The following is a 12,970-nucleotide window of genomic DNA, read 5'->3' on the forward strand; positions in this document are numbered from 1 at the left end:
AGGCCTACACCACAGCAACTCAGGATCCTTAACCCACTGAGTGAGGCCAGGGATCGAACCCACGTCCTCATGGATCCTAGTTGGGTTCATTTACCACTGAGCCATGACGGGAACCCTTTCCTTCTTTTTGATCCTTCCTGCCAACGTGACACTAGAGTTGGGCTCATTCAGTCTCTGCCTGGAGCCGGTCCAAGAGCAAGGCAGAGTGGCATAAGCTGGGATTTGCATTTCAACTTTTCTTTGGTTGATTTCTCTGACTTGTTTAGCCTCAGAGTTTCTATAAAATGCGGGGAAGAGAGGCTTACTCAAAATTGCTGTGATAATTAGTAACATAATTCAAAACTCAGCCGAGTACTCGGCACCAAGCAAGCACTCGAGAGAGACACTTTTTTTTTTTTCCATTATTTTTTTCCATTATTTGTTACTTTTATTGAAGCAGGTCATGCCACGGCTGGGTAATTCTGACTGCTGCAAAGAGTTTCCTTACAGGGGCCCACATGGCCTCCCCCATGACTTCAAAACACGGAGCCAAGACTTTCCCTGGGGGCCTGCACAGGACAGATTTGTTTCGCAAACTGGGCCACTGTGGCCACCCCATCCCACCCATTCCCAGGATAACCCCCCATGCCTGCAGCCAGGCTGCCTGTGGTCTTGGTGGTGACAACTGTTTTCCCAAATTGGGAGGCAAATTCAGTACGAACCCAGCTCTTGTGTGTCTGCTGAATTTCACAGGGGATCAGTTCTCATCTAGTTCTTGTCATTCATAGGTGGTAGTTGGCTTCATTCTATGAAAATCCAACACGACCCACATAGAGAAGAGTTTCTTCATGGGATAAATTCTCTTCACATAGAATTCTTGGGTTTCTTTCTTTCTTTCTTTCTTTCTTTTTTTTTTTGCTTTTTTAGGGCCGCATCTTCAGCATATGCAAACCCCCAGGTGGGGGGGGGGTGTCTCACAGCAACACCGGATCCTTAACCCACTGAGCAAGGCCAGGGATCGAATCTGCAACCTCATGGTTCCTAGTCAGATTTGTTTCCGCTGCGCCACGACAGGAACTCCAAGAATTCTTGGGGTTTTTTGGGCTTAATTTTTTGGCCACGCCTGTGGCATGTGTAAGTTCCAGAACCAGGGATCAAACTCATGCCGTAGCAGTGACAACACCGCATCCTTAACCCACTGAGCCACCTGCGAACGCTTTTTTTTTTTTTCTCAATAAAAATGTGCATTTCTTTCAATATTAAATTTCTCTTTTTCTATGGCATTTAAGATTTGGCTGATAAGAATCAGACCATCAGGCACTTTGGAAGAAGAGACCTTCTGAACCCATCCGCAATTTCCTTTATCCACCAAATACATCCTAAGCACGGCTGTGAGCCTAACTGCGCATTCGGGAGGTCACAGCAGGCGGGCACACTCTCCCCCTTCTTCCCTCTAGGGATTCCTCTGCACACCCCCCAGAATCCCCCAGGAATAACTGCAACGTCGTTCCACCTGCAGCATCGTGTACAAAGAATCCTCTTGAAATACACGACTGCAGGCTGGTTCTGATCTGAAGGAGGGCGTGATCTGTAAGGGATTCACGGGGTTTTGTTTATCTCACCTTTGGTTGGATGCTCAGGTACCTAAATAACCTGAACGTCAGACACTCTCTTCTCTTGGGAAAGAAGTTAGAGAGACAGTAAATAATAAGAACCAAGAACAACAACGAGGCATTGCGCATCCTGATGCGATTTCCTGATTTGGCACATTCAGAAGCTCTGAAGTAGGGGTGGGGGGAAGGGAGGGGGTTATAGGGTTGAGTCAACTTGGATGTGCATTCTGACCTTCCCCCACACACACAACTGACCAGCTGGGTAACTTTGGCCAAGCTCTCTTATCTTTGTGAGCTTTCACGTTTGCCAGAACAGAAATGATAACAGGTGCTTTTCAAAGCGACCTGGAAGTGTCCATGAGCTAGCAGAATGGAGTCTGTAAAGCACTGAGAACAATGTCTGACCTGTAGAGGGTACGAAATAAAAGATTTAAAGCAGTAAATATTTATATTTTACTCACAAAATAAATAACAGCCTTATTTCCATTAATAACACCTTTCTCTTTTAGCTTCAAACCCTTTTGGCTTTTCATCCCTCTTAAGTAGATTTCCGTTTTGAAACAACTGGTAAACCTCTATTTTCACCCCAGAGCTGGGTTGTGTGCATCACAGACCCCACAGTCTGCCAAGTGGGTCACTGAGGCAGAGAGAGACACGTCCTGGGCTCTGGACCCTTGCCACCCAGGCTTAGGCAGACTGGACCCACTTCCTGGTGGGTGGACCCACTTCCTGATTTGACTCACACTCAACCTGGACCCGAGTCTCCATAAGAGCAGAGGAATGTCACAGGACACACCCCATGAGACTCTACCAGCTCCCTCGAGCCCTCCAGCTGCGAGGACGAGCCCAATGTCCTGTCCTTGAGCAGCAGATTTGGTGCTGGGGTCAGTTGCTCCTTCTGGAAGTTGGCTGACCTGGCTTTGACCCTGGAGTACTGACTGGTTACTACCCCCAGGAACAAGAAGGATGTTTATCAAAAGGCATTTCTGAGCAGGACAAACCCAATCTACACCCTTCATGGTGCAGGGTTGAAAAGAAACTTAACTATGCCCAGATTAATGGATACCATTGTCCATTGACAAACAAAACCAAATAACCATTCACCTCACTTGGCAAATGTTTGGGGGCCTTGGGATACACACATCTTTGGAATGAGAGAGAGAGTTTGGTGTGCCATGGTTGACACGGTCAATTAGGGTCCTGCTTGGCCAGGGCCAAATAATGGGACCAGTCCGCTGTCCTAAATCCCATCCATCCTTCCGAATGGACCCAAAGAGACTCTTGTTTTTGCGTCTAATGAGGGAACCAGTGATGGTGAATGCCTAGCTGATTCTGTTCCTTGGGACTTGGGCAAGATCCAGCAGGACTTCCGGTGACCTAGACAGGCTGGGTCAGGCTTGACTGCTGTCCAGAACAGCTGGAGACAGGCACTTTCTTTAGAGTGTATGTGGAATGCTACTCAGAAGAGGACCCACTGTCTGGGCCTGAGTGGCACCCTCATGGGTGCTTTGGGTGGTCTGAGACAGGAAAGGGGGCCACGGGTCTGGACTGGGGTCATTAGAAATGAGTGGAAAGTGGACCGAAAAAAAAAAAAAAAAAGGCTCAGTGTGGGCCTTGGAAGGCTGGCTGCTTTACAAGCATGAGGCCAGGCCTCAAGCCGGTGTTTCGTGCCTGCCTAGTTGGCCATTTCTGAGAATTCAGGGTAGGAGTCCAAGTCGGCAAAAATATCATTGGGATTCCGACAGCTCAGATTGCAGAAACAGGCGTTGATCCACAGGGCCCGGCGGGAGAAGCCAGGCCCGTCGGGACACTGGAAGGAGACGTCGATGGTCTTGGACTTGTAGGGGATGCAGCACCTGCCGTCCGTGCAGACCCCGCAGTACTTGGGCCGGTAGGAGCGTGTGCTGGTGCAGCCGGCGAGCGTAAAGTTCACGGGCGCCTCTGGCTGGTACACAGCCAAACACGTCTTCCCTTCCTGCAGGAAAGGAGGTGTCAGTGGAGATGCTCAGAGGCGCAACACGTTCCTCCCTCCAAGCCCGCAGTTCTCCCCGTGTCACTCGCCACGAACCTCCTCCTGACTTTCCGAGTTGGCAGCATCTTCAAACCAGGAAGGTCTGTTCCAAAGACGGCAAGACCCAGCTGCATTAGGCAGGAGGAAGCAGGACAGAAGGGGACTGACTGCCTTGCTGCCGTGGTACCTCTCAACCCGAAATTTCCCTTCCATCCTGCATTTCCGCCTGGCTAATGCGCAGTCCCGTGACAGTTTCGCCAGCGCGGGCTGCCTCTGTCGCTCTTTCAGCCAACTGAGCGTCCCCAGAGGGTTAGTGGCAGAGCCATCGTGACCTCCATGATTGGGGGATGCATTTCACCCCAACCTCCTCCTCTGCCTCCCCCAGACTCTCACGCACACACTTACACTTACCATGCAACGTATTCAGTTAGATCAGCATTATTTAAAGGGACCTTCGTCTCTCCACTGGGCAGTGACCCACTGGAAAACGGGGCTCTTTTTTGTGTCCCCTCAGTTTAATTCTGTGCCTGGCACCTAGTAGGCACTTACTAAACTAACCGAACCAAGGCTTGCTGGGGTCTACTATGTAGAGGCCCTGTGCCAGAAATGGCTAGTGGGGCCCAAGAATTACACAACCCGAGCGCTATCTCGGGCACATCATTATGCAAATGAACGTGGGTGGAAATCACGAACCAACAGCGAGGGATAAGCATTAGCTTTGTGGGAAGGCACCGTGCGTTCACCCAGCTTAGGACCCTACTCCTGTTTTTCCTCTTGCTGGTGACTTTCCCTTTCATGCTTTCAGTTAAGAAACATCTGCTGGATACCTCCTGGGCACCAAGTATTAAGAATACAGTGGCTAGGAGTTCCCACTGTGGCGCAACGGGGTCAGCGGCATCTCTGCAGCACCAGAACGCAGGTTTGATCCCTGGCCCCCCACAGCGGGTTAAAGGGTCCTATGCTGCCGCTATTGTGGCATAGTTTCCCTGGCCTGGGAACTCCATATGCCACGGGGTGGCAAAAAATACACACACACACACGCACACACACTAGCTAGTGTGGCAGGGAAGTAATCAGAGAGGAAGAAGAGAGGAGGAGAAGGAGGAGGAGGTGGAAGGACCCAGGTGGCCGTCACGGAGTCGACTGGGGCAGGTGTCCAATGTCTGATACCGCAGGAGGACTTGCAGCTAAGCTGTCAAGGAAGCTGAGCTCTCTTGTATACTGGACAACCCTTTCTTCAGCATCCCCAAGAAACTCTCAGTGATCCCCAAATGGTATCAGTGCTGAGTTTTTCTTTATTTTTCATGTGACACCAAGACAGATGACCAGTCCTAAGGCATGAGGGCCCTGAGTTAAGCAAGTCAGATCCATTGCTAACTCTGAGGACTGGGGGTCTTCGTCTACTGTGGCCACTCCATCCTTCACCCTTTCTCTGAATCATTTTTGACTCTCAGAGCTGGAAGGGACATCTAAGATCCATGCCGGCATTTCTGCAAGGAGGTCACTGGGCTCAGAGATGCAGAGAGGACGGCCACAGCCACAGGCAGCCAGCAGCAGATGGACTCCAGCTGTCCTGAGCCCCCTGTCCCCTATCACCCAGGGTGGCTGCCAGGCCCTTGCACACAGGCGTGGGCCAGCCAGGAGCAGAGGGACAATGGGTGATCCGTGAGGGGCCCTCAGAATCATCACAAAAGATCACTTCTTTTTCTTTTTAGGGCCACACCTGTGGCATATGGAAGTTCCCAGGCTAGGGGTTGAATTGAAGCTGGAGCTGCCGGCCTATACCACAGCCACAAGCAAGGCCAGATCTGGGCCACATCTGAGATCTACACCACGGCTTGTGATAACGCCGGATCCTTTTACCCACTGAGCGAGGCCAGGGATCAAACCTGCAGCCTCATAGATACTAGTGGGATTCTTCACCCACTGAGCCACAACAGGAACTCTCATGGGAGAGCCCTGTGTCCCCTCCAGAGTGACCTTGGTTCTAATAACGTGGTCACCACTTGCACTGAGTGTAATTCACAGCCCACCAACCCGGGGACACACGTTATCCCCAATAGCTGGGGTGACATGGGTTTTATTATTCCCGTTTTACAAACGGCCACCATGGGGAAGCCCAGGAGCCAAGCTCAAAGCCAGGATTGTCTGTTACTTCCGGGACACTTGCCCCACCCTGGGAGGCGGACCCACCTTGATGCGCGGCCGGAGGTCCACGTCACAGGGCCGCAAGTTGCAGAGGCGGCTCTCCTGCTCGGGCCAGCACCGGGGGTTGACACTGGAGATGCGGGTGGAGACCCCCAGGCCGCAGCTGGTGGAACAGGGGCTCCAGGGGCTGGTGTAGGCTATGCAGTTCCTGTGCCATGGCTCTACCTCGTCTGTGGCTGCTACGGGTGGGGACCAGATGTCCAGTGAGTTTCCAGTCTCCATTAGCCCCCTATCCCCACTGTCCCCACCCTAAGGGACCCTGAACCTCAGAGAGGAGAGAGACGGGCGGTCCCTCTGCACAGGAGGGCAAGGTGGCTTCTAACCAGCACGGATTTCCAGGAAGAGGAGGACTTGTTCTGAGCATCCTATGCCTCTCCAGAGGGAGGACCACCTTTAGGGACAGGCGGACCTTCATTCAATCCCTGCTCGACCACCTACAGGCTGTGTGATGCTACATCATCTCAGGCTCCCTATTGTGACAATACCATCTGCCTTGTGCAGCTGGCATGGCAATAAAAGGGCCCGGATATTGACTGAGTGCACATCAGGCAGCTGGAAGGTTCAAGGACACTGTTCCTGCCCCTGCAGAGATTAACGTTTATCTGGGGAGAGTTAAAGGGGAGTGCCTGCACCCACCGTAGGCTAGGATTTCATCTGGGTGATGCTGAGGGCATCAAGGTTGGGGTCACACAGGTTTCAGAGGCTAGTTGCCTGGGTTCAACTCTGAGCGCAGCCACTTAGTAGCTGGATCGCTTCCAACAAGCTAGCTCCCACCTCCGTGACCCACGCTCAACCTGTGAATGGGGTTGACAACGCACCTCCCTCCCTCTTGCCCCTGGCTGTGGACAAAAAGGAGGGGTTCACACACGCGACAGTGCTCAAGCTGCCCCTGGCCCCCAGCAAGCCCTCAGTAAATGTGAGCTTGCGTGGCTACTTGACTGTTGACCAACTGAACACCAGTGCTTGGCTGGTTCTATTAGTGCGTGTATCCTGGCATCTAGAACCAGGGGAGGGCTCTATAATCATTGGAGAAATGGAAACTGGAGTGAGCTAGAGATGGAGGCAGGTAAAAAGCCAGTGAGACAAAGGAGCGATCCCATAGAAGGATGGAATAAGGAACCCAGGCGGAAGACCCCAAGAGGAAGCCAGTCCAACCTGCCACACAGGTGCACGGGAGCCAGAGACGAACAGGCAGAGACAGCGGGTATGCAGGGGATGTGGATGAACGGTGCAGAAATGAAGAAGTGAGAGAAGAGGATGCTCGAAAGACTGAAGAAAGACTAGAGCAGCTTCTGAAGACAGAGGAGAGGAGGGGCTGAGCTGCGCTGAGCTGGGGCTGCAGGCGGGGAGGGAGGGAGGCGGTGGGGAGAGATTTGCTTAGGAGGATGAAAGGGCTTTGGTTTCTGGGTCACCCGCTAGGCAGGGGCTCTGCTTGTGCTTGGTCAGAAGGGGGTCACTGGGCCACACACAATGACACGAGATGGGCAGACAGCCACGGCTCCACCCCCATGCCATGACCCTCCTCTGGCTCGGCCAAGGGAGTCTTGGAGGGACTTCAGGGGACATAGTTTCCCCTGCCTCCTCTTCCACGGACCGGAGGCTGCTGCTTTAGGAGCTGCTCAGCCCTGGTGGGGCACCCCAAGCCCCATGCAGAGCGGCTGTGCATCCCTGAACTGCCAGGGCAGACGGGGGACCAACCTCCTTCCTGGTCCCGTCAGACCACTTCAGGTGGCAACCTGGGGACAGGTCTCAATCGTCTGGCCTTTACACCCTCCTCTTTTTGCTCTCCTTCCCTCCCCCACCCCTCCCCATCCAGTTTATTCTTTGAAACTCTTCCTCGCTTGGCTTCCGAAAACCTTTGCTTCCTGCCTTTGTCCTGCCTCTGGATTTGTCTTTCTCTGCTTCATTCTCTTTCCCACCTTACGTGGTGGTGTGTTGGGGCCAATCACTGATTCTCTATGACGGCAACTTTGCCTCCCAGGTCACAACTGCCAATGTTTGGAGCTATTTTTTTTTTTTTTTTGTCTTTTTAAGGCCACACCTGTGGCATATGGAGGTTCCCAAGCTAGGAGTCGAATTGGAGCTGCAGCCCGGGCCTACGCCACAGCCATAGCAATGCGGGATCTGAGCCATACCTGCGATCTACATTACAGCTCACAGAAACACCAGATCCTTAACCCACTGAGTGAAGCCAGGGATTGAACCTGCGTCCACATAGATACTAGTCAGATTCCTTTCCGCCGAGCCACAAGGGGAACTCCTCTGGAGCTATTTTTGGATGGAGGCCAGGGATGCAGCTAAAGCTCCTTCAGAGCCGGGGACCACCTCCTCCACTAAGAGGGGTTCCGTCCCAGTGCTGATGTCATAACCAAGGTTGAAAAACTCTGCTCCCCGCAGGCTCCCTGAGCAGTCTCATGCACCTGTGCCCTCAGGACGCCGGAGCTCCTTTGCCATTTCCTCGCTCCTTCCTGTCCACCGGCCTGGTGGACACCTGCCTTCTACAAGTGTCCTCATCTGCTGTCCTCCGTGTCCTCAGACGCTCCTGGTTTTCCTATCACGTCCCTGGCTCTCCTTCTCCGGTTCCTCCTTGGCCTCCACTTCTGTCCACCCGCGAACATCAGCCCCCTCTAGCCCTCCGCCCCGCCCCCCTCCCTCACTCTGCAAGTTACCCCAGGCGGTCAGCAGCTCCAGGCAGGAGATTTCTGGAGCTCTCTCTCCCTCCTCCAATGCTGCCCCCATAGGACGCTCCTCCGCATGAACCCATCAGCGGGGGTGCCCAGCCTCAATCTCAGCCCATCCCCAACTTGGAGATCACCTCCCCAAACATACGCCTTATATTCTGTACGAGGTAATGATGAACCCAAGGAGTCACCCACGACGCCTCTCTCCTCCACCCTACGTCCTGTACTGACGCCAAGACCTTCTGTCACACTCCTGCAGTGCCTCTTGCATCTGCCTCTTCCTTGATAGATCTGCTCCCACTGCTGGGTTCAGGTCTCCTGAGCCTACCCCTCTCTCCATACATCCATTCACCCATCCCCCATCCATGTGACAAACGTTGATTTGGTACCTGCTAAGTGTCTGGCATTGGCTAGGCTCCTGCAAACTGTGGGTGAATCAGGCCCTGTCCTCCTTCTCCTGGGCTTCCTCTGGCCTGGCTTACCTGGCCGAAGCCTCCCCTGTCCACCCATTCCCCACAGAGGGGGTAAAGCATCTTCTCTCTCTCTCTCTCTCTCTCTCTCTCTCTCTCTCTCTCTCTCTCTCTCTCTCTCGCCCTAGCACCTGCTGCTCAAGCCTCTCCCATGTACCCTCCCCCACACCTACTTCCTCCACCTCCACCCCTCCCCACTTAATCTCTTAAGTAGGATAATAAAGTGTCTGGCTTCCTTCTTTACAAAGCATTTCTTCATTTTCTGCATGGAGGATCCCCCAGGACAGGTTATCATTTTACTGATGGAGAAATAGAGTCTCAGAGGGTATGTGACTTTCCCAAAGTCACACTGCTCCTGAGCATGGACTGGGGACTGAGACTCAGGGGCTCACATCAATTATAGGCAGTGAGAGCCCTAGGAGGGTCTGCAGCCCGTCCCCAGGGCCCATGCACCCCGGCGCCCCGCGCCCAGCACCCACCGAAGGCGCCTGTGTGGCGTGGCGCAGTCTTGCGTGGCCTCCTGGCGTCGTCGTCACACACCCACTGCTCACAGCAGCGCCCGGGCACACTCACACGCCGGGGCTGGCGGCACCAGAGGCGCGGGGGCCGCACACGGAGGCACAGAGGCGTGCAGCCCACCGCGCCATCCACGCACATGCAGTTGTACTTGCAGTTGGGCTGGAAGGACTGGCCGTTGTTGTAGCGCACGCCATCCAGCACGCAGCCCACGCCGACCACCTCTGCGGACACAGGCGCCGTGGGTCAGGGCAGCCCGCCAGCTGCTGGACCGCCCCTCAAGTCCACCCCCTCCCCCTTGCTCCCACCGCCGGGGAGGGTCCCCGGCCAAGGGCAAAGGCAAAGCGGGGTGAAGCAGCTGGGCGCATCCGCCTCTGGGAGTTTCTTGGCCTTGAGCAAAGGGAGAGAGAGTTCGTTGATAGCTTCAACTGCTCCCCAATCCGTAACACGCGGGGCCAGTCTGGAGGGCTGGACTCGGGGCAGGGGTGGCGGGGGAGGCAATCACATGGGCGGGTCGGGGACCCCTGAGGCCCGCCCCTGGTCCCATTCCAGCGAGTGGCACAAAGTCTTGGTCCTCTTTGCCTTTAGGGTCCTGGTTCTGAGGGAGGCAGGCGTGATATAAAACCAATCCCAGATGGAACAAAGACTCCCTTCATTCAATGCATATTTATGGAGTGTTTCATCTGCTGGGGATTTAGTAGTGAAGGAAGCGGGGGAGCTGCTTTGCAGATTTAAACAAGGCAGGCAGGGCCTCCCTGGGATGGTGATGCTTCAGCAAAGGTGGGAAGGGGGTGAAGAGGGGCCCTGGTGTTGGGGGAGGAGCCTTCTGGCTGGGAGGGGACTACAGGTGGAGAAGCCCAGGTGGGAGAACCTGGGATGTGGGAACAGGCAGGAGAGGGAGAGAGCAGGGCAGGAGGAAAGAGAGGAGGTGAGCGAGGGCTTCCCTGGAGGCTCAGAGGAGGATGTGACGCTCTTGGAGCCCAGACCCAAGGCTGGCGCACAGTAGGTGCTCAATGAGTAACTGCCGGGCCAAGGCTATAAATGATGCCTCACGAGAACACTCATGATTCTGAGCTAAGAACAGACTGATGGGGGTACTACAGACCAGGCCAGGAAGCCAGGTAAGAGGTGGTGGTGCTTGGACCAGGGAGGGTCAGAGAGCCGGGGGCGGGGGGGGGGGGGGGGGACTCAGCTTCTGAGTGACTTGGAAGGACTCTGACAGATGGGGTCAAGGATGAGAGGAGCGCCCTTAAGGACCCCTAGTTCTGAGACCCGAGCCTTGGAAGGAGCAGGGTTGCGAGGGGGCAGGGGTGGACTCAAGTTCTTCGCTAGACACAAGATGCCTGGTTGACATCAGAGTGGCCGTGCAGAGTTGGATCTGCAAGCCTGCGGCTCCAGGAGAGATCCGGGCTGCCGGGCCCCTGGCCACATTCCCCCGCTTGATGTCAGGTCGGCCCTGAGGACAGTGTCTGGAAGCGGAGGCAGAGCGCCTAGGGCAGCAAGAGCGTCCATCCGAGGAGGGTTAGTTTGGCATCTGCAGTCTGCCAGGAGTTGAAGCTTATCTCCTGGCTTCGCCTGAAGGTGGTTAATAATAATAATAATAATAATAATCATCATCATCATCATCCCTGGAGTTCCCAATGTGGTGCAGTGGGTTATGACGCTGACTGCAGCAACTCGGGTCACTGCAGAGATGTGGGTTTGATCCCCAGCCTGGCGCAGTGGGTTAAAGGATCTGGTGTTGCCATAGCTGCAGCATAGGTCACAGCTATGGCTGGGGTTCAGTCCCTGCCCAGGGACCTCCATAGGCCACAGATGCAGCCATTAAAAAAAAAAAAAAAATCCCAGAAGTTCCCGTGGTGGCTCAGCTGGTTACAAACACACTATAGTATCCATGAAGATGTGGGTTTGATCCCTGGCCTCACTCACTGGGTTAAAGATCCAGTGTTGCCTTGAGCTGTGGTGCAGGTTGCAGATGCGGCTCGGATCTGGCGTTGCTGTGGCTGTAGTGTAGGCCGGCAGCTGCAGCTCTGCTTTGACCCCTAACCTGGGAACTTTGATGTGCTGTGGGTATGGCCCTAAAAAGACAAAAAAAAAAGAAAGAAAGAAAAAAAAATCCTTCTCTCTAACAGGAGTGAACGTTCTTGGTCACCCAACCCACTTTATCTTAAGTTTCCTGGCATTGCTGATTTCATCATATAAGAAAGCCTTCGCATGCACACGTCATCACCTTCATTTTCACCTAATGCAACCCCATTGTCACCGAGGCCGAGTCACGTGCCCAAGGTGACAGAGTTCGACTCAGCAGAGCAGCAGGGGCAGGATCACAGCCTATGGGAATGTTGGGGGTGACCGCTGGTTTTCCTGGGAGGTGATTTTGCCAGAGGAGGTGCAGACAGGAAAGGGGGTGGCACTGCCCGTGTGACCTCATGCCAGGCACCACCTGATACATCACCTTGTGTGCTCCTGGCAGTGACTGTAACGGGGAAGCTTTGTTTTCTTCCTTTGGGGGACAGTGAGCTCAGGGGGGATAGTGATTCATCAGCTCAAGGTCACCCAGCTGGAGACCGATGAAGCTGCACCCCAGGCCCGGGGGAGCTGACTCCAGGGTCCGTTTCCTTCCATCAGACACCAGTGGGGGAGGGGAAATAGGAAAACAAAGCGGAGGAAGTGCTGGGTGAATCCCTCATCTTTGCTTCATGAGTCAACCCCGGTGGCGCCCTCTGGCTCCAGGGAGCGGGTGCGAGCGCGCGTGTGCGCGTGTGTGTTGGTGGCGGGAGGGAAGGGACTGTGCCGGAGCCCATCTCTGCCTCTGTGTGTGGAGAAGGAGTGCTGGGTGCCTGGGAGCCCTTAGCACCATGGTTCTCATCATGGGCCGCCCCATGGCATGGCCAGAGAAGCTCTTTAACATTTTGATGCCCACATCGTGTCCAGGTATACGGGTATAAGGGGGCAGAGCTGGGCTGTGGTGTTTTTATTTGTGTGCCCTTGGTAACTGTCCTGGTGAATCCAGCCTCTCGGCAGAATTGGGAACCTCTGCATCTGAGAGGCTTGGGGGTGCAGGTAAGGGGTGGATGAATCCCTATGACAGCTGCGGATGGTCTCATCAGCGGACTCTGGTTCCCCTTCCTCATTCGCCTGCTCTCTCACTGATTGAAGGACCAGCTTCTCGCCAGTTTCCTTCACCATCCTGACTGGCAAGTCCAGGCACGCGTTGCTGAGCCTTCCTCTGATTGAGGAACTTCTAGGAATTCAAGTCACCTTGCTGTGTCCTCTGGACATTCACAGCCCTCACCCACCCTCCTGGTGGTCTGTCTGCTGCATGAGAGGAGGGACAGCGGGCCATGCCTCACTGTCACCCCGTCTTGTATTATCACGAACCTGTGTTCATGGATGGATGGATGGATGGATGGACGGTTGGATGGCAGGCAGGGTGAGTCCTACCCTGCACTGGGCCTCTGCTCTGTATCACGCACTCAGCTTCCCACACAC

General features: G+C 54.5%; 1 protein-coding gene across 2 annotated transcripts in view; it reads right to left on the reverse strand.

The window, feature by feature from the left end:
• Positions 1–1,216: 1,216 nt before the first annotated feature.
• CCN4 (cellular communication network factor 4) overlaps positions 1,217–12,970 on the reverse strand; it is a 31,753-nt gene continuing 19,999 nt past the window's right edge. The window contains exons 4-6 of one of the 2 annotated variants that reach the window (XM_047783213.1): positions 9,442–9,702; positions 5,797–5,990; positions 1,217–3,567 (exon numbers count right to left, since the gene is read on the reverse strand). In XM_047783213.1, the coding sequence (XP_047639169.1) occupies positions 3,268–3,567; positions 5,797–5,990; positions 9,442–9,702 (755 nt within the window). In that variant the 3' untranslated portion in view covers positions 1,217–3,267. The remainder of the gene's footprint in view (positions 3,568–5,796; positions 5,991–9,441; positions 9,703–12,970) is intronic. The other variant, XM_047783214.1, reaches the window with a different exon arrangement.

The sequence above is a fragment of the Phacochoerus africanus genome, chromosome 6, assembly GCF_016906955.1.
Source record: "Phacochoerus africanus isolate WHEZ1 chromosome 6, ROS_Pafr_v1, whole genome shotgun sequence".
Lineage (NCBI taxonomy): Eukaryota > Metazoa > Chordata > Mammalia > Artiodactyla > Suidae > Phacochoerus > Phacochoerus africanus.